The 20,161-nt window shown below is 41.0% G+C and overlaps 1 protein-coding gene across 3 annotated transcripts in view; it reads right to left on the reverse strand.

Moving 5' to 3' along the window:
• The window catches only part of DPP6 (dipeptidyl peptidase like 6), a 525,902-nt gene that overhangs the window by 59,994 nt on the left and 445,747 nt on the right, over positions 1-20,161 (reverse strand). For all 3 annotated transcript variants that reach the window (XM_076331931.1, XM_076331929.1, XM_076331930.1), the window contains exons 9-10: positions 2,037-2,191; positions 812-909 (exon numbers count right to left, since the gene is read on the reverse strand). In XM_076331931.1, the coding sequence (XP_076188046.1) occupies positions 812-909; positions 2,037-2,191 (253 nt within the window). The remainder of the gene's footprint in view (positions 1-811; positions 910-2,036; positions 2,192-20,161) is intronic.

A 20,161-nucleotide genomic window follows, 5' to 3' on the forward strand; every position in this document is an offset into this window, starting at 1 on the left:
CATCAGGTGACTACACAGCCTATCCACAGGCCTTATGTATTTACCATGCATAATGAAGATCACCCCTGCACCCTCCCCTGCCCTCCAACCTGCCCTGTTTCATTAGCTCTGTGCTCTACCTCTATCTTTATTGGCACTGGAATTACAGATCCAGCAATCTAATTTGGCAATCATTAAAAAAAGGTGAGCATGCATGTTGGTTGGATGCTCCTACAAGAGCAAGTGATGTGGCTGGGAAAGATAATCTTGCAGCATTACATTTGGAGGGGTCACTATGGATACTTCAGATGTAGAAGCAGAGTCTGATTTCTCTTGGCCTGCTATAAAGCTATTTCAAGTTTAAATCAAAGTTACTGAAATTTGGATTTGGATTTTAATCTCCGAGCTTTGCAGGGAGGAGTGCCATGCACTACCTAAAGCTGCTCCTCTCCTGAACAACGTGATCTTCCTTTCAACTGTTCACAGACCCATAAACGTAGCTCAAGCTTTGACCACACGCTGAAGTCCAAGCCAAACTTTTAAACTCTTGCTGAATGCAGACTTAAGCGCTTACTTAATTAGAAATGGGTGTCTAAGTAGTTGGCTGAATTGCAGGCCAATTTCTAAAATATGCTTGCCCTAAGAACTATTTCTATAAAAATACATGTAAGAAGCAAAATAATTTGAAAAACTTTGAACAGATTTACACAAAAAGAAACTCCTTGATAGTGGCAGAGAAAGACACTGTAAAATGCTTTTGAAAAAAGTCAGGGACTGATTTAAATCCCGGACAGAAACGGGGCCCAGCATCCCAGGGCAAGAAAGCACCTACCTCATTCTCTGATCGTCGGGGGGAGTCATTTCCAGGTCATGGGTAGGTCCATTCAGACCAATCACATGCAAAGAAATAGTTGGATTTTCCATTCCAGCCTGGATTTTAAAATAAGAATAAATTACCATGTCTTAAACAACACAGAATGGTTTTGATTTATCGTTTTATAATCCCCATAGATTATAAAAGGCACTCCCATTGTATAAGGGACTGGACTGCTGCAGTTGTTCACAGGAAAACTGCAACTGTAGTGATGTGGCACAGAGGTATGGAGAGGTTGGTAGGCACAACCAAGGGGTAATTTTACTTAGGACACCTCTAGCCCTGGTAAAAGATGCTACTTTTCATGGCGACTAGAAATATCGCTATTTTATGTGTCTTCTCGTAAAAGGTTGTCTAACAGGATGATGGTAGACATAGTAAAATACTGATTCATTTTGTATTGTAGGAAAGGGCATCCCCTGCTGAATCACTGTTACTTTCCACAGAACCTGCATATATGTGGATAACTCTCCTGTTAAATTATGGTTCAATTTGGACCAACATGTGAGGTAATCAGTGCCTAAAGCGAGACACCCAGAAGAAATGACTGCAGCACAGTGCACTTCTGTACTCTTATAGTAGAAAATTACAGCAATAACAGCAGCAGCGTGTCAATACCGGTAGAGAGCTGCGCTGGTGCTGTGTACCCGCTGCAGGACTGCTGTACGGGTCTCTGCAATCAAGGAGAGATTGGCTCTTATCTCTTTTCTGTCTTTCACTGTGTTCTTTGCAAGGATCAGGCACAACATGTCTCCAAAATCAGACTAGCTCCTCTGACATTAGGCGTTGGATATTCTAAGGAAGCCCAAATACTACATTTTCATTCTATATAAAAGGAACTGTATCTAAATGCAGTAATGCTGGCTTCCAAACTCTCAGACACGTATTTAGCATGGAAGCAAAATTGCTTTTGTGTGGGTACAAAGCAAGCATTTTTAAATTTTATTTTCATTATATTTAGAATGACTAATACTCGAATCAGAAAACTGCAATTTTACAAATGCAACTAAAGAGTAATGAAGACCCCATTCACTGGGGAACAGCTGATCTTCCCTTAGATCTGTTTATTTTCATTGCCTATGAATGTGCACTATTATACAGTCTCCTGTCTGAGCCTACTGGAAAAAAAAAATAATTTTTTTTTTCATAGAACAACAGGACTGTTTGTTGTATTTTCCCTTACCTTTGGATAATGATACACTTTAACCGTAGGGTAAAGGCTGCCGGTGTATACCGGGATCTCCATGGTGGGGACTCTGGAGGCATTAATTGTTGCATATGCTAACCTGGTGCCATCAGGAGACCACCAATGAGCAATATGAGTCTTCAAGATCTCCTCTAATTAAAAATAAAAAAAAAGGCGAGAACAGAAAAAAAGGCTATTAGACGTAAATTACTAGTTAGCAATAAATGAAACAGTGTAGATATGAAAATCCCAGTCTAATCACAGCACAGGGAAGATGCCACAGGAATATCAATTAAAAATACTCATTAAATTATGCCATATACACAAATGAACACTATTGATAACAATTACTCTGAATATATAGGTTATTAAGCATAATTATCTTGCTCAAGAAACATCAGATTATTCATATTTGTACACATATTCATGACAGCATAAAAGGCCCTGTTGCCTCTACTATGTGTCCTGTACATGGATACAGGAACATATATACGTGCACGTGTTGGCAGAGCTTGGGTTCCCTCCTGCCCGATGGTAACATAACCGAGGCTCCCTCGGGGCTAACGGAGAACTGCAATGACTGAGATTTAGTTCTCCTCCATAAAGAGTTCACAAAGTCACACTAGACACGTATCAATGGATTCAAACGGCATTTATACTTAGCTACAAGTGCTTCAGCTACAATTTAAATCTTCCTAAGCTCTGTTGCCAATTGGGTATAAACAAAAATAGCAATTTTCTGTAAGTCATGCAGTGCTGGAACTTTGTAACGCTTTACAAGATACCAGGCTTTAGAGTCTGTGGCTTGGATACCATCTTGACTTTTATCCCTATTTCATTTTTTAAATCACTTTTGCAAAGCAATTTTCAATAAATAGCCAGGATCAGAGACTGATCCTTTGTACCACTGAATTTGGGGATTACAGATTTTTTTGGTGATTTGAATAATGTAGTTGTTATTGAAAAGGTACTCAGAAAGATGCCAATACAAACATGTCAGTTCAAGTATGTAAGGAGAAAACAAGACTGCCATCATAAGAAATCATTTTGAAGGCTGGCAGAACCTAATTCTCATTAAACGCCAATTCAAAGAACTTCTAATTTCTAATAGTTTTTCTTATCATTTACTATCCTTCATTGCAAAGATGACTTCAGCTTGCAGATATCCAGAAAAGCTATAAAATTCACTCTTTGTCCAAAGTGTCTCCAGTTACTGACATTTGGAAGACACTAACTTGGCTTTTTAAACCTCCCATTTTGCAAAAGGCAATAATGTAATCCATTTTCATTAAGAGGCTTAATATCATATGAGTCATTCCTATTTAAACCATGGCAGAAGGACTTGCATATGCTGTACAGATTGATGGGCAGGAAGACAGGTCTCATTACTTTAATGTGAGAATAAGAATTAAAGAGGCTGCAGAGTGTTTCTAAGCCTTCATCACTGAAGTCCAAGCAGCTCCAATGTCTGCTGTTATCGCTGGTCATTGCAAAAACAAATGAGGATTTTCAGAGTTCAGACCCACCATGTTTGTACACCACCCTGTGATGACCCCTCGATCCAACCAGAATGTCCCTCTGGTCTGAAGAGTAGGAACTCACCAAACACACTTTTATTTCTTTAAAAAAAAATCTTTGATGAGTGATCCTTGGAGAATAGACAGTAGAGCAAAATGAACACCTTTGTTAATCCAGACTGGCATATGGCTTGAGATAAAACTCAAGGTAACATTAGAAAGTATGCAAAGGAAAATCACCCTCGATAGTTATCCCTTCTACAAATAACAAATTAATTAATCAATACTTAATGGCAACATCTAAGTGAGGTTTCGGAAGGATGTCTAGGAAGTTGCAAATATTACATGGGAAAGCACGTCTGGCAAATTTGCCTTGCTGCATTGTCTCACCTGTTGTGTGTACATTTAAAAGATGCTGCTTTTGACTTTTATATTTGTTGCTCATTAAAGAGATAATTAAAAGCATAAAGGAAAAGGAGTAAAAATGGATGGCAGATGAATCCTTGACATTTTAACATTAATTAGGAATGACTTTATTCAGCAAACATTTTCTCCAGGATCTCAGAGTTAATGAAGCAGTTCTGCTGAAAGGCACACACCAAGAAGGGGTTTAGTGCAGGTTTTGTGGCCCTCTGTTAATGAGATTTAATTCTGTGAACCTTTGCCTTGAAACAAAGCCAAGACCTTGCCATTATTAGAGAGATCAGTTAGTTTTAGCAAACTAGAGAACATTCTTATGAAATATAAAATGCATTCATATCAGAAAGTTTCAGCTGAAAATAAAATGCAATTTGAGACAATTTGTTCTTGGGAACACTTTATTCTTTCCACTTGCATTTACCACATGCTCAGAAAATCAGTTACAATCAATAGTCCTGGGTCTTTCTAAAGTCAGTTTAGAACCCACTTCACATATATAAGAAACCAAGTTCATCTTAAACACCAAAGCCCCCCTCCACGTATACCTCATGACCTCCTAGCTAAGAGTATAAAGTGATAATTGATCAAAACTTTTGCTCTCTTCCACAAAGCTTGCGGTCGCTGGGTGCTACATGATGTAGGGATGCTGTGAGCCAGCTGCGGAGATTCCTCACAGTCAGTTGCTGGTGGCTCTGTGCTTCTTCTTTCTCCACAGCTTTGCTTGCCAGCCATCACACTGGGACGTGTAAACCCTAAAAACAGTGAGAATGAAGTGTGCAGTTGCCTTAACTGGACAAGGACTGTGATACTGCCTGTTCAGACTTGGTGGCTGGGTTCAAGCACAGTGTCTGAGGCAAGTCAGTGCTTATTCCATGTTACCACATTCAATATCGAACCACTCTGAAACAGCTGGATGACTTTGCTTATAAGTAGTGAATCTTTGGTGGGGATATGTATTAGCCAGCTCGTAATCCAGTGAAATGTTTATGCTCAAGAAGTGTCACAGTATGTGTATTTTATCCCTCTTCTAGCTGAATAAGACTCAATTGAATGATCATTTCAAAGCTGTGTGAAACAGAGTCTTCAAAGCTAACAGACCCTCAGGAGGAGCATTTGAAGTCCTAGGTCGGAGTATATTCAGTGACAACTGGGTATATATCCATTTTAGAGACTGGATGAGAAAAGAAACTGGAGGCAATGACAGAGGTGTGATGAGAGGAATCTTCCCTGAGCTGAATTAAAGGTTGCTGCATTCAGTGCATTACGTAGGTGGTAGTCTTTGGTATCAAGACCTGAATAGCATCCAGAATGAATCAGGCTGCCCTCAGCAGGAATGCCATCTCTTCAGAAGAATGCGTTTCCTGACAGATGCTTTCCTGCTTACCATCAGGAAGCAGAAAGGCGAAGTCCCTTGCTGTGGTTCTCAGCTGCCAAATAACAAGATGTGATGAATCTGGGTTTGGATGTAGCATTTAGCTGTGATACCATGAGGGCAATCCCTGGATGGACTGCACAGTGGATCAGAGATTGGATGGACATTTCTACTAGGAGTGCTATCCAAAACTAGCCCAGCACATGTATAAAAGGAAAGGAAGTGTCTGCTTGTTTCAAACTTTGAGTCAATGCCAGCAGTACTTGCAAGAGCAATGAAATGGGAGACTTGTCTCTTACTTTAGGCAACAAACTTTTCAAGGAATCATAGGAAATTGGGCTGGAAGGAATTTCAAAAAATGATCTGATCCTTTCTTCCATGGACAATATCCACCCCAATCCTGTAGGAAACTTCACAAGTGGATTTTGTTATTCCTTTTGATACTTATATAACACCTTTAGCAGAGGTTTGGCCATAGAAATCAAATACTTCTAATTTTCATGTCCACCTCTGTCTAAGCACTGAACAGTCCCACTGAAGTGCATCCAGACCTCTGCCTCCCCTTATAGAATCAATGCAGGGAAGAGCATCAGGGCTTTATCTTCTGCAACCTCAGTGGCAACCAGCAGATTCTGGATAAAACCTGTCGTATGGACCACATTTGGAAATCCACACAGATGGTTTTAATGTTGTGAACCATAATCTGCCATTGTGGTATTTCTACAGACATTTCCATGTCAAATCCACTTCCCAGGCTTGCGCAGAGTTCTAGACTGGCAGAGCTCCTCTTTGTTAATAAGTACATGTAAATGCCATGGCCATGGGGCTTTCTCCATGCATTTCTAAAAATCTAACTAGTTCTGCAGCCTTTGCCCATCCTGAGTCATATTTGTGAATCATGCCTTTCTGCTGAAGGTGGCAAAGTTCTGTCTTGCTGTTAGGGAAAGAGCGAAGCCTTCACCAATGACTGACTGGGAAATCCACTGGTAGCTTAGACGTTGTTTCCAATTTTTGATGTTGTCACAAGTAAGTTGTAATTTGCAAGTGTGAGTTAACAGAAGCAGAGACGTGCACAAGAAGACAAGGATGCTTGGACAGACCAATCCTCTGACAGGTACCATTGCAATCCCTTTCTATCACTTCCAAAAAAATGAATGAATATGATGTCAGGAGGAAAAACTGACAAAAAGGAATAAAGAAATAATTTTCAAGTGAAAAAGTATATTTGTTTTTCTGTTATCACAGTCAACAGAGGCATACAGCTGTATCAGCTGCATAATTTACCCACCGAGGCTATACATATTACACGCATCAATACCCCGGGTCCTATGTGCAATGAAAACAGCTGGAGACATCACCCTGATCAGCCACTTTCCTTTAGCCACCCCCATGCTTCTGCTCTGTGCAAGGCAGGATCTCGTCACTCCACAGCCATCCTCAAGATGTGCCCGTTCCCTTGTGTCCACAGTGCCACCCCTTGTTGGGAGCGCCGTGGTAATCATACCCACGCAGCCCCACTGGCGGTGGCACATAAAGCCCTTCTACAGGAGCGAGCAAGTCAGTGCAAGACTGGTCCTAAGACCTTTTCAATCTTTAACTGCTAACGTCTTCTAATAAGAAGGCCCAGGCAAAATATTGCAATGAATGCAAAGAAACTAACCTTTTCTCTTCCAAGACAAAATGACTCACACATAGATCCGTACTGCAGATAAACAAGAGATCTTCTGGAGAGCTGAATGGTGTGTCCACCCTTGGCAAAGCCCCTCATGTTATACGGATGAGCTGCAGTTAACAACTGCAGTGTCATTAACTTCAAAAAAGTAAATTCCATTTATAACAGCTGAGGAGGTGTCCTTGGAGACTGAGCAGAAAGGTTTTTTTTAACTGCATCTAGAAAAGTAGAGGCTTTCTGCATCTCAAGAGGTCAAAATAAGGCTGTAATGGGTAGAGGCATTTATAAGGTTTTACCTATTAAATAAATCAATTTCTTTTATACAATTAAAATTCTCCTCTTGTTCCAGATATTGCATTTTCTTCTTCAGTAGGAAATCAAACCAATATTATTAATGTTGTGTCCACAGAAGACAGAGACAGAAAATAAATAGTTTGATTCTCCTCTGAGTAGATATAGATATATGCACACACATGCACAAACATATCTAGTTTTCTGTCAATATTCCCATTAATTTCAAAATATTTTAATTTTTACACAAAGAACTATGCAAGATTTTGTCTGACAGAGGGAACTTCCCCTTCTATGTTATTTATTGATGATGTGGCAATCTGCAGCAATTCCAGGAAGCATAATCAATGGTTTTGTTTGTGTGATGTATTGTAGATGATGCTCAGATCATTAAGTATTTGGTGTGCTGAAGACATTTTGCTGTTTAAAACTATTAATAAAAAGGAATTTTAAACAAAATGAAATTAAAGCCTAACATTAAGGCCATGGCTTACATTAGGAAAGAAAGCTCAAAAGAATTTGTCAGTAGGAAGCATCAAAAGAACGTAAGAGGAAGAAAGATCAGAGAACAGAAAGGGGGTCTAGGAAAGGAGAAAACAAAGACTTCTGAGATAGTGAAACCCCAAGGGTTCTCATAGAAACATCAAATAAATACAAATGCTTATTTGACAGCTGCCATCTGTTTTAAAATCAATTACTAAACCATCTCAAACCACCAACCACACATCCAAATCGATTACTATTGTGTAGTTTGAAAGCAAGTATTTTTGCCCAGTTAGGGAAAACACATTGTTCGTATCGGCCTTCACTGACATGTGTTTCAGGGATGGCTTTAGAAGACCACCCTGACATCTTTCATATATACGCAAGCAAATTTTACTCTCAGTTGCTGTAGTGTAGATCTACACCAACTTCCATTAAGTCATTGTAATAGGTATAAAATGGGTGTAAAAGTAGTTATGTGTATGCAAATAGTGTAAAACTGTTTTGTATTACTATATCCAATCTACATTTTCCTGTGTTGACATTATTTTATTCTGATGTCAGCAATAGTCCTACAGCACTACTGTTTTCAGTGCAATTAATCCTCTTTCACAGTTGTCTAATTGAGCCAGGTGAATAAAAAAGACATTTTGCAGGGCCAGTAAACAATTCAACAATCTTCTGTAGAAAAAAAAAAGAAAAGAAAAAATTTTTGGCTGAGCCCAAACTCCAGGCTCAGCCCCATCCCACAGTTCTGGTATGCAGACAACCACCGTTCTCAAGGTGTTCGTACCATCATCCAAGAGGTCCTTAAGAAAACCTGAGCTGCAACGCTCACCCCAGTGACCCTTTATTCCTACTCGAAACACACAGCCTCCTCTGCCACTGACAGGCAACAAGCTTATGAAGAATAAAATATTACTTGCTTTCATGGCATTTTTTAGGACATGCTTTAGAGAGCATGATTTAAACATCAAATCCTTGATCCAAAAAGCTCACCACCCGATGGCAGCAGCATTATGCAGCCGCAGAGCCGAACAGACACAGGTGAGAAGCTCCCATGTGTTCAGCAGCCATGACAAGGTGGCAGCCCTTTGTCTTGGGGTAAGGAGCCCAGCCAGGACATTTGCACCTCCTCAAGCACAGGGAAGGTGTGGGTTGCAAGTGTCATTAATTTTGCCTTAGTCATGCGGTTTAATTGCTTGAACATGTTTTCTGCTCGTGCAGCCTTGCAGCCCCTTGCTCCCGCAGAATATTGTGTTGAGACAGCGGGCGAGGGGTTGGTCAGTGCTTTCTGCCTCCCTGTGCCCAGATGCTGAGGGCCTGGAGAGAAGCTCATTTCAGCGAGGTGGTTCACACTGGGTGCTGAGGACAACCCCATGGGACTTTTCATGTGTTCTGCATGGTCAACAAGGTCATGTCTTACCTCCACATCTCTCAAGAGCTGCTGCATGGCCTGAGCCAAGCCCAAGCTTGGCAAACAGGCAAACCACATGAAATCTGAAGGCAAATGGGCCATGGTCCACATTCGCTTCTGCGAGATGAAGGTGGTTCTGTGTAACAACACCACAAGCTGCGGTGCTCCAGCAGAAGATGTCACCTTTGGATGCTCTCTGATACCTGGCAAGGACCACCGAGGGAACGACACAGGGATGAAGAGCAAACAGCATCCAGCAGAGCCAGGGTGCGCACATCAGAGGCAGCTCTGCCAGCCAGCCTGGCCAAATCCTGACCACTCCAACCCGGGCTTCTTATCCATAGTCCCAACTACCAACAATACCAACCATTGCTTCTCTGAGGACAATCTTTAGGACACCTCCCTCCAAGGAGCAGGACTGAGATCGTGTTAGGATGGCATCGAGCTGCTCACAGACAGAAGAGACTTTCTGAGGCTACTCACCCACATCAAAACTGTTGGTTTAGTGCTTGTGGGTTTTTTTTTTCCTGGTCCATTGAGTCTTCTAATTTGTTATGTTTCCAACACTAAAAGATCCTGTAGCTGTTATAAGAGTCAGGGCATTGGGGGGTGTTTACAAGTTTATTGACAAGTAGCTGCCAGACCTTTTTTGCTCTCTGAGTGCTTGGGGGCTTCAAAATGCTGGCAGTATTGACTACAGGCCTGATCCTGTCCTCAGGTGCATCTCTGCAGCTCCTACCATAATACACGCAGCAGGCCAAGCTCAGGCTCTAATAACTAAGAAATCACGAATGTTTAAAATCTCCCTCATTCATACAAATGGGTTTGTTGAAAAAACCCACCAAAAAAAATAGATGCACACAAATGTGTAATGTCATCTGAGAAGTACAGGTGGACTCTCACAAATAAGAGAAGAATTCAGCTATTCAGAAATGGCCAGTGGGGCGGGGGGCTCCTCCAGTCCATCTTCACGTCCTGGCACACTGAGCACTCTCAGCCGTACTCACCCATGTACACACTCACCCAACTGAGGTGCAAAAAGCTATGGAGAGGGGCTGTCCCTCAGATCTCACATGGACCCTGTGTCTTCACCAGGAGCAATAAGCAGCTCCCCAGGAGATCTGGCACCCCCTCCAGAGCAAGCACAGCAAGCAGGCAGACAGGCAGGGTTACCACGTGCCATACACAATACCATACTATCCTGAGGGCACACCAGTATTTTGGAACCTGTTTTGCAGTAAGCGCTGCAAAACATAAAGGAAGTTATACACCTTTTTGGACAAACATGGCAGAAGGACGCTGAGTTGCCTCCACATCCTCCTTCTGCTCTTTTCAGAAGCTTCCCTTCTCTGTGCTTCTGGCTTTTTCTCCCCTGTGCACTGTCTTAGCAATACTTAGCTGTTTGCTTTCAAAATCATTAATGGTTAACGCTCACAATAGCTCCTAACAATTAGCAGGTTTCTTCTTTTCATGGTGTGAGTCAGTCGCAGCCACAGTAAAACCCTCTTGGACCATCCTGGCTAGACTGACATGCAGACATTTCATCAACACAGGCAAGTCTGTGATCTGTCAGGACGCCCAGACGTAATAATGAAAATGGGGACTGAATTATGAAGGTAGAAATATTACTTAGAGATCATATAGTCAGATATTCCTGTTTCTAACACTTTCCCCAAAGAGCAAATGCATCTAGAAAATCCTTCTCAGTGGCACACTGCTGTACGTCACTAATGCATAATAAGAATGCATTTTTCCATCACCTGGCATAAAAATAAACCCACGGCCTGTTGTCAGCTCTCCATGAAAGCCTGTTAGCTAGAGGCACTAAATCTGTAGAAACGTTTGCTGGCAAAAGCCTTCTGAGTAATTTGCACTGCAGCTCATAGCTGTGAGTAAATGTTCGTTGCAAGGTCGTATCGTACCTTTTCAATTGCTAAGGACCTAGACAAGACAGAATTCACGTTGCCCAATTGACTGGATGCAGTAGGGGTCCTTACAGTCAAATTCTTTTTTTTATTTCTCTCTTTCCCCCCTGCCACTTAACAGGTTGCTATGGCTGGAAATACAATTTGCTTATCTGTGCAATGCAGTGAGACAAATCAAGTCTTTCATTATATGCTGAATATTACTCTATTCAAACCTGCTTAAGTAGCTTCCACTTCACCTTTCCTTTAAATTAAAAGTTACAGATTCTTCCCAACTAATCTGTGGGTTTTATGATAGGAGGAAGATGGACAGCCAACCTTGACACAGGGGATCCATTTCAATAGCTACAGACGTATCAAGAAAGTTAGTGATCACAAAACCCTCTGAATTTGACTATCAAAAATTCATTAGACGATTGCAATAGTTCAAGAACACAAGTGTCCAAAAGCAATCTCTTTTAATGTTTCATAAAGAATATGAGAGATAAGAAGACTGAACAGCCTGACATTGCTATTAAAGAACTTGGTCCTTCAACCCCATGGACTTCTATCAGCACTTGCGCAAGCTGTCTTTCATGTGAATTACTTACATGATTTATTCACCCTGAGCAGCACCTCCTAGTCACCTAGCATGAGTGCTAATAAATGTCAGTTAATATTGCAAAATACGGCCCTGCTTTATAAAACGGGAACTGTAGCACATTGACTGAATTTAGTTTAGCTCCAAATTTCTTACCCAGTTTAAACCGCTACAGTGATTGAACAGCCGTTAAAAAACCTACTCAGAGTTTATATTGACCTACTATGGCAATATTCCCAGAGGTTTCAACCTGAACAGTGATTCAGGATCTGGCTAACTGAGAGATTTAGCTCAATAATGACTCAGAGGATGAATCTGAATTTACAGTACTGAATAATCAGAGGAACTACTGAGATCAATAGAGTTACCCAGGAATAATAAAAAAGAGAGCAGGATAAAAACAGAATCCAAATTAGCTTATAGCAATATTTTAGAAAAACACTCATTAAATAACAGAAACATTTATTATTAATAAAGGTAATGGCATATGATAAGGTTATGCCACTGATGGATCAGTGTGGTTTGACTGTGTTATCAGAGTGGTGGCACTTGCATGTTGAACAGAAATTCTGTTCTTCCTAGGTGCAAGTCATGAAGGACCTCTGCTATGGACTCAGGTGAGCACACAGAAAAGACAAACATACCTGTATGATAATGTCCACCCATCACAATCTCTTTTATCTCTACTACTAGGAAATACTTTTTTTTCAATTATTTTTGAGCTGAGGACTTCTGTGTAGTAATTCTAAATCTACTGACAAAAGCTTGCGTAGTCACCTTTCTTGGACCACTTGAAATTACCCTACCTCTCTCCAGGGAGCTGCAGACCTTGGGATAAACCCCACCAATGCCTAGAAGATAGTTACAGATGCTTTGGATACAGGTGATGTCTCCAGCTGCACTACGACAAGAGGGAAAGCTGCATGGTACCCTGCACCTAGGGCAAGGGCACCGAGTCTGTGTAACTCTGATTGACATCCACAGCCCAGAAACTCCCATAAATAAGTGAGATGATAGTAAATAAACCCCATCATTCTGTGTATGCAGAATGCCCAATAGGGAAATACTGGCAAAGCATAAATCAGTTTGCAGTGAATAACATTTCTGCAACAAACACTTAAAAGCCCTTTATATTAAGGCGATAAGCGCATGCCTAGACAAGGACAGACAAATTAAGGAAACGCCTTGTCTTCTAGTGAGGTGGAAGGGCATGGAAAGAAAGGTGCTGTGAGTGTTCCCCTCCACATTTGCAGAACACGAAGGGTATGAAGGCCTTCAAGGGCCCTGAAAGGGCACCGGCAGGCTAAGCAAGGTGGCATCACCCAGCTCTTGCTCACGAGAGGGGAGATGTTGGGGTTTGGTCAGGCAGGGAGTACTCAGCACCTTGCCCAGCAAAGGTCTGGTCCATGACACATTTCTCATCAGAGGCACTGTCTATATTCACTAACATTTTTATTTTTGAGTTTATGACCATTTTAATTTCCTTGGAGAGTCTGAAGTTTGTCTCTCTAACACCTGCTGGTTTTACTATAAAGCTACAACAATTAGAGCCTTCTAATGAGAGTTTTAACTGGATGGTGAATTAAATACCAGATGAGGTTAACTATTCATACTGGCAATGGAATTCCAGAGATTTAGATTTTTTTTTTTAAATTTTGTTGTATTGATTTGAGTTTTCTATTCCCTGTTGTATCTTGTTTCTCATAGTTGTACACCAAATCCATTATTTTCAACTTTTTAATTTCAGCTGACAAAAACCCCATCCATAAACCAGCACATAAAAATTTCTGAAAAAAACTACCAAAATGCATAGAGAAATTTACATATAAACACACACAGAGCCATGCAGTAAGAGCAAAAAGAAATTGTCTGCATAATTGGATCTAAAACTGGTAGGAGAAAAACTTATTAAAAATGAATATCATAGAAAGGCAATTAAGAATTTTAAGGAAAAAAAAACCCTGATTAATGAACTGCAAATTATAAGTATTACTTTGAATTGCATTGTACAGAACAGTATCAAATTACTAATTATCCTTGCCCGCTTTGTTCAAAGATCATGAATGTGCATTTTAATTTACACTGGAGTAAGCTAAATACACTGAGAACCAGCATGTAGAATTTTGCGGAAATCACTGGGGATGAGGGGGAACTCCCCCATTACCATATAAATGACATGCACAGGGTTATAAATGACGCGCACTAGATCCAGCTCGTATTGTTCCTTAGGATGTAGCAGGCAAATACCGGAAATTATAATAAAGCTTATAACCTACCAGATAATAAATGTAACCCATACCCCACAAATCCCCATCTACCAAAGATAATTTTGTCTGCTGTTTTTTGCTGATTAAGGGTGTCTTTGGAAAAAAATGCCGTCCCCCTTTCCGCTCTTTATCTGTTGCATTTATCGGCAGGATGGAGATGGCTCCATTTTTATCTACCTAACAGCTCACAATATCTAACGTAGACTAATCTTCATTTCCAAGGCCTTCATAGCCTGCTCTACCTTTAAACACTTCCTATTTAGTATCGAGGACAATTCCCACATAAAAAAGACTCATTATAGCAGCTCCTTTTTCCGCCAGTATATTTTTACCGTCACATCCACAACATTAGCAGAGCTGCTGTGTTATCACGGCTGACCAATATCTCATTATTCCCTGCAGCAGTCTAGGGACTGGGTCTGGTTTTGTGGGGTGTTTGCTTAGCGCTAGGCACAGCCAGGCCATAGGACATACCCAGCTGGCAAGCACCTTCCCACCACCAGACTATGAAATGCATGTTTTGAAATGCCTCAAAATGTTCAGGTAGCAAACATTTTCAAACTGCAAAGAAAATACCATCGTCCTTGCTGAGTAGGACCAGAACTGCTGACTTGTACTCCTTGGCCTTTATTGTTTATGACTAAAAAAAGTCATTTTCTAAGTCACTTTATTCCTGGAGTATTCGGCTGTGGGTTACACTCAGCGATGTCAATTTTAATATATATTGTCCTTTCTTTCGAAGGCTTCCTTGGATGCCTTTCATCTTTTCATGGTAACTTCCCCCCTGGAAAACAGCAGCTCTGGGCTGGCTGAATGTCCCTTCCCACCGATGACACACAGCTGCGGCAGTCCCCGAGGTGGGTACTCTGCCCTGCTCCTGCAGGGACAGAGCGTCCATCAGAGAGGCAGGCTGTGATCTACTCTTCGGGCTTCTTCAGAGCGGTATTTCTCTGTCATTCCCTCCAACCCCTGAAGATCGTGTCCTCCAGTCTGTGGCTATAAATCCCAATTATGTTGTGGCACGTTAGGTGTGAGGTTTCATCTTCATCAGGCTTAGCAGGATTCCACCAGTATGTGAAAATACTCAAAGCGTGGTTACATCATGATTATACAGATTTTTATTATTTTACAGTGTGAAGAGCATTTCTTTAAGAAGTGCTAACAGGATGTCTGGTTTCTGTTTTGCAGATCTGCATTCACTAACTGAAAAAGGGACCATGGTAAACTGCTATAAACACAACCACCTGCCTGTAAATTATCTTTCTGTGCCTTCTGTACTCAGAGAGCTGGCTTAGTGCAGTTTTAAGTCCAAATCTGTAACTGGTATAATGTATGTAGTGATACATACTAAATAAGGATCCAGTTCTTGTTTTTCAATGCGGTATAAAGAAATGTAACAGCATTATTCTTGTCCAGCTGAGGACTTCTGTGTTCAAAGGAGCCAAATCCACTCCTTTCATACCTGTGAATGCACTACATGATCCATTATTTTCCACTTGAAACCAAAAATAGACATTTACCCAGGAAAACTGTGCAGTCAAGCAACTGTTTTATGCTTTCTTTCCTTTTTCAAGTGGTCAGCAAGGTGCACACTGTTTCCACTAAACTAAACTACAAGCTTAAAAAAAAGGTAAAGTCAGACAGAAGCAACTCTTGATCTTCAGGCCCATTTTAGCTGCTGCATTGAAGGCAAAGGGCTAGTTTCTCCTCTAAACCATAGCTCAGCTGTGCTTTCAAATGCATACTTTTTCCTAGAGGAGAACAGGTCAAACATGGGACAGAGCTGGTCAGGAACAGTCTCTGGATGTCCCAGGAATGTTATTTTGCGGGAACCAAAGACAAATGCTTTGGGGGCTCCAGTTTACTACCAAGCACTCAGTGGACTTGCATTTGTAATTTCTATACACTACAAGCAAATAATTCATACAGGAGAACATCAGTTCTGGGACGGGAACAGAAAGGTTGGCTGTTTTAACCATAATACGCTTAGTCGGAGATGGTGCTTGGGCTTTGAGCAACGTGGCTCCATCCATCATGTTGCTGCTTTCCTCCTCTGCCAGGGAAAGGAGCTGTGCCAGGAGTGGATTCTGCAGTGGCCCTTTTGAAGACTCAATGGGATGGAGGAAAACATACCTCTTGGCTTCTCCACTTTTCCTGTAACTCCCTTTCAGGCTGAGGGACCATTCAGCAGCATTATACACTGTGATCTGCTCATTAAAGATAATCTTGGGCCTCAGTAATGAGTAGATCATGTACTACAACACTTCCAAATGGCAGTTCACACTAGAAGAAAATTGTTTTTACATCTGCATTTCTGCCTTACTACTCCTGCCTGGTTATTATTGTCTTGCATCATTTTAAATCTCACAAGCAGACTTGTGGTGTTCTTACTCAAACAACATAACATTTTAACTGAGTCCAGCATTCCCAGGAAAGAGGTTTTTAAAAGAACCTCTAGTTTGTGAGTGGGCAGAAGTGAATATCTTGTTTGTCGTTTGAGCTGTACAAGAAGAAGGATGCCAACTTCTCCCACCGCTGCTCCAGGTCTGGCGTTTTTCAATGGTACCAATGAGCCAGAGCAGCAGCTTCACTGACAGACCTGGCTAAAATGGGGAAATCCACAGGGAAATTCCCAAACTGCTCCCTGCTCCATAGTGCTGGACGACAACCACATCAACTCCCTGAGCCTTCTCCTGACCCTCCCATCCCACCAGTTTATTTTTATCATCAATAGTTGATGATACCTCCACAGTTGTTCCAGATGCCAAATATTAGAGAAGAGAGCCGAGAAGCAAGAAAGGATCCTAAAATACCTACATTTGGCTGCAAAATGATTTCTCCAGGGTATCATCGCTCATGATACAATCTGGGCAAGATGTCCTAAATCACAGGGCTTTTAGACCCTTATCAAGGGCCTCCACATGTACAGATCTTAGGGCGACACACAGGGTGTGGGGGTAGATGGATAAAGAGGAGGGAGAGAAGAAAACAAGATAATTTTAAAGCACCATATTTAATCCTTTCCCTCCTCTTGTGCTGCAACTTTGTGCCGTGCCTCTGAGGGGCAGCACAGCCTCAGTTATTGCACCCAAAATCATTAAGCTACTGGGGACACAGCTCTTCCCTCCTGTCCTATTCTCACAATTTCTAGCCTGCTAGTGATACTCCAGAATAACACGCAACAGTCTCTGGGTTAGTATGGGTCAGTTCAATAATCAACTGAAGTTTAATTTTTAAAATGAGATAGTGAATCTTTTAAGTCATCTCTGTGCCTACACTCTGAAGCAGAGACGGAAAAATCAAAACAAATGCAATAAATACAATGATCTCCAGATAATTCCCATCAAGTAAGATTTATTTTGATGTCTGTTTTCAGACTGTTGCCTTCAATTTTAAAAGCACAAGAGCATGAAAACATCATGTTTTGCTTTTAGGAGCTGTTTTTCTTCGGTTCTATTTCTTACCAGTTTCCCAAATCTTTAATCTAGCTATCGTGAAAGCCTCCTTTAATGAATTGCTTTTGATCTAGTCTTGTGCGGTAGCAACCGATGCTGATTTTTTTATTTGCTGCTATTGTTAAATCAAATACAAGACAATGACTCAACTTTGAGGAAAAGCAAAACTAATGTAGGAGGCAAATGCTTGTGAGTCATATGTGTAAAAAGGGAAGGACTGAATTGATTTGCTCCTATCTTCTGGGATTTGCAAGTCAGGTAAGAGTCCCTCAGCCCCTCCACAATGCAGAACAGAAGCAATAGCCTGGCAGACCCGGGGCAGCTTTAACAGCAGATGTTTGCCTTCTGCTCGTAGGGTGCCCCATGGGTTGGAAAAGCTCCTGCTCCTGTTGAAATCAGTTGGGACCAGCCCAGCCTTCCTGCACAGTGACTCACATAGACACAGCTCTCCAGCTGTGCATCCCTCATGCCCTGTGACCAAACCTGAAGGGGACCTGCCAGGGGTCTGTGCTGGAGGCGATCCCAGGAACGTGCTGAGAACAGCCAGAACTGGGTTTTCATGTGATGCTCTGCATTTTATTTGGTGCCTAGGGGCCAGGATGAGACTCTCACCTCAGTTTTGTGTCCTAATTTCTCTCATCTCATCTAAAACCAGGTCAATAATTTTGCCTCAGTTTGCCTGTTTCTAAAAAGATGGTAATAATTCCTGTTCTACCAGGACATTATGTGAAGTTTTATTAATTGATGGTTGCAAAAAGCATTAAGATCAAGACAGAATAATTGCCTCAGTGAAGGTCATAATTAGACATGTACCAAGAGATACAGCTGAGCGTCATCTGTGATGTTTATTTAATCTCATTCTTGTATTCTAGCTACAAGTGTGTGGGTGCTAAGGAGGAGAGCTGTTCTTACAAAGGCGACCGCTGTATTTAGCATGAAGTTTAAGCACTTTGTTACACTGACACCCGAACAACTCCATGCAAGTGATGTTATACACATTAGAGACGAGAGAAAGGTTCACACTACAGCAAAGTACAAGAACTGGACCTTGCAGTGGAGCAGGGTAGACCTCTCCGAAGCGAGGTCATCAGCAATCCCTGGTCTGGGAGGGCTGTGCTGGAGAGGCTCGCCTGGCTCTCCTTGGCTGCGGGTCAGCTCAGGGGCCAACGTTAATCTGATCAAAAAGGGGATTGTGAAAAGCTCATCCGACTCAGACTGTGAAATCATGCTCTTGAATCCTAATAATTTCTACAGCAACCAGTTGTCATGTCACGAAGAATTATGATCTAAAGCTGGGGGGAAAAGAACAAGCTGACACACTTTCGTGAATCCCAAATCCTGCTGTAGGCAGAACTGGAAGACTTCCTGTTGGAAAAATAATTATGTTTCTATATAGTGTGCTCTAAAAAGTTCTTTGTGAAATGCTAAGGCCCTTATTTCTAAGTGTGATAGAGCTGGGAAGTGTCTCAGGATTATTAGAAGAATTTGAGAAAAATTGAAATTCATGCAGAAACTTTGGAGATGATTTCAAGAAGATATGCAACAAAATGATGGATTTTTGTACTCATAAAAGCTTATAAATGACCTCATTTTAGAAAGAGAACTTTTTTTTTATTCCTTTCTGCACTCTGCTCACTTTTCTTTTCCACTGAATATTTTATGTAGCAGAGTTTTGAATTAAAATTCAAGTCAAAAAACCCCCCACAAACACACCACCAAAGAACCAACCGTACACACTAATCAAAAGCAAAATGGGATTTCATCTCGCATTGCTTCTTTCTAATCAGGATACTATTTGCATACTATATTTTTCCAACAAATCATGCAGATTTCTGACTATTTGCAGCTCTCTTATTCTGTGTGAATCTTGACAGTGAAGCTAGCTGCTCCTAGCTCTCCATAGTCTTGCCACATGGTGGCAATATAACTTCCACCTTCCTGCTAAGGAGGTGAGTTGCCTCCGATCTCCTTCGTTACTTCTTACTCACTCTAATGATTATATTTATGTGGCAATTACAGTCCTCTGAGTTTCTGCTTTCCATATCCTCTATAAATTTAATGGAGTATCGTTGGGTTTATTTTTTGAATAAAATCTGCAACATTTCCAAGGACATAAACCCTGTTATATAAGAGTTTCTCTTTTAGCTAATGCAATATTGTGTGTTTCTCTGATCTCTAATGAAGTTTTGAGGACCACTCTGGAATTGTTGCTTTTTGCCAACACACATTCATATGCCCTTCTGTATTAACTCTCAAGAGCCTCAAATGATTTAAAACCAGCTTAAAAATAATACATGAAAAACAAAAAAGAAAAATTAGGAATATGTACCTAACAACAACAATAAAAAAAAAAAACAAACAACAGTAAAAGATTCATCCTGGAAAGGAATTACAGATGCATGAGAAAAGGTGATCCATGAGAGATCAGGCCTTTGTAAACCACACTAAGGAGTAAACTTGTAGTCTTCATTTTAAATGACTGTGCTACTGAGAAAAAGAAAAAAAAAAATGTGTCTGTTACTACTTCATTTTAAAATCAGTATGTAGAGATAGTCTAGATCTAAAGTACGATGTGAACCTTTTTTCTGCATTTTTGGAAAAGTGCTGATACTTCTCAGACTGAAATATAACTATTACCAGGTCTCAGTAGAAAGGTATCATTCTCTGGTCCCTAGCCTAGGCATCACAGATTTAAGGTTTAATTGGTTATATTCAAGAATACA

The sequence above is a fragment of the Aptenodytes patagonicus genome, chromosome 2 (genome assembly GCF_965638725.1).
Source record: "Aptenodytes patagonicus chromosome 2, bAptPat1.pri.cur, whole genome shotgun sequence".
Taxonomy (NCBI): Eukaryota; Metazoa; Chordata; class Aves; order Sphenisciformes; family Spheniscidae; genus Aptenodytes; species Aptenodytes patagonicus.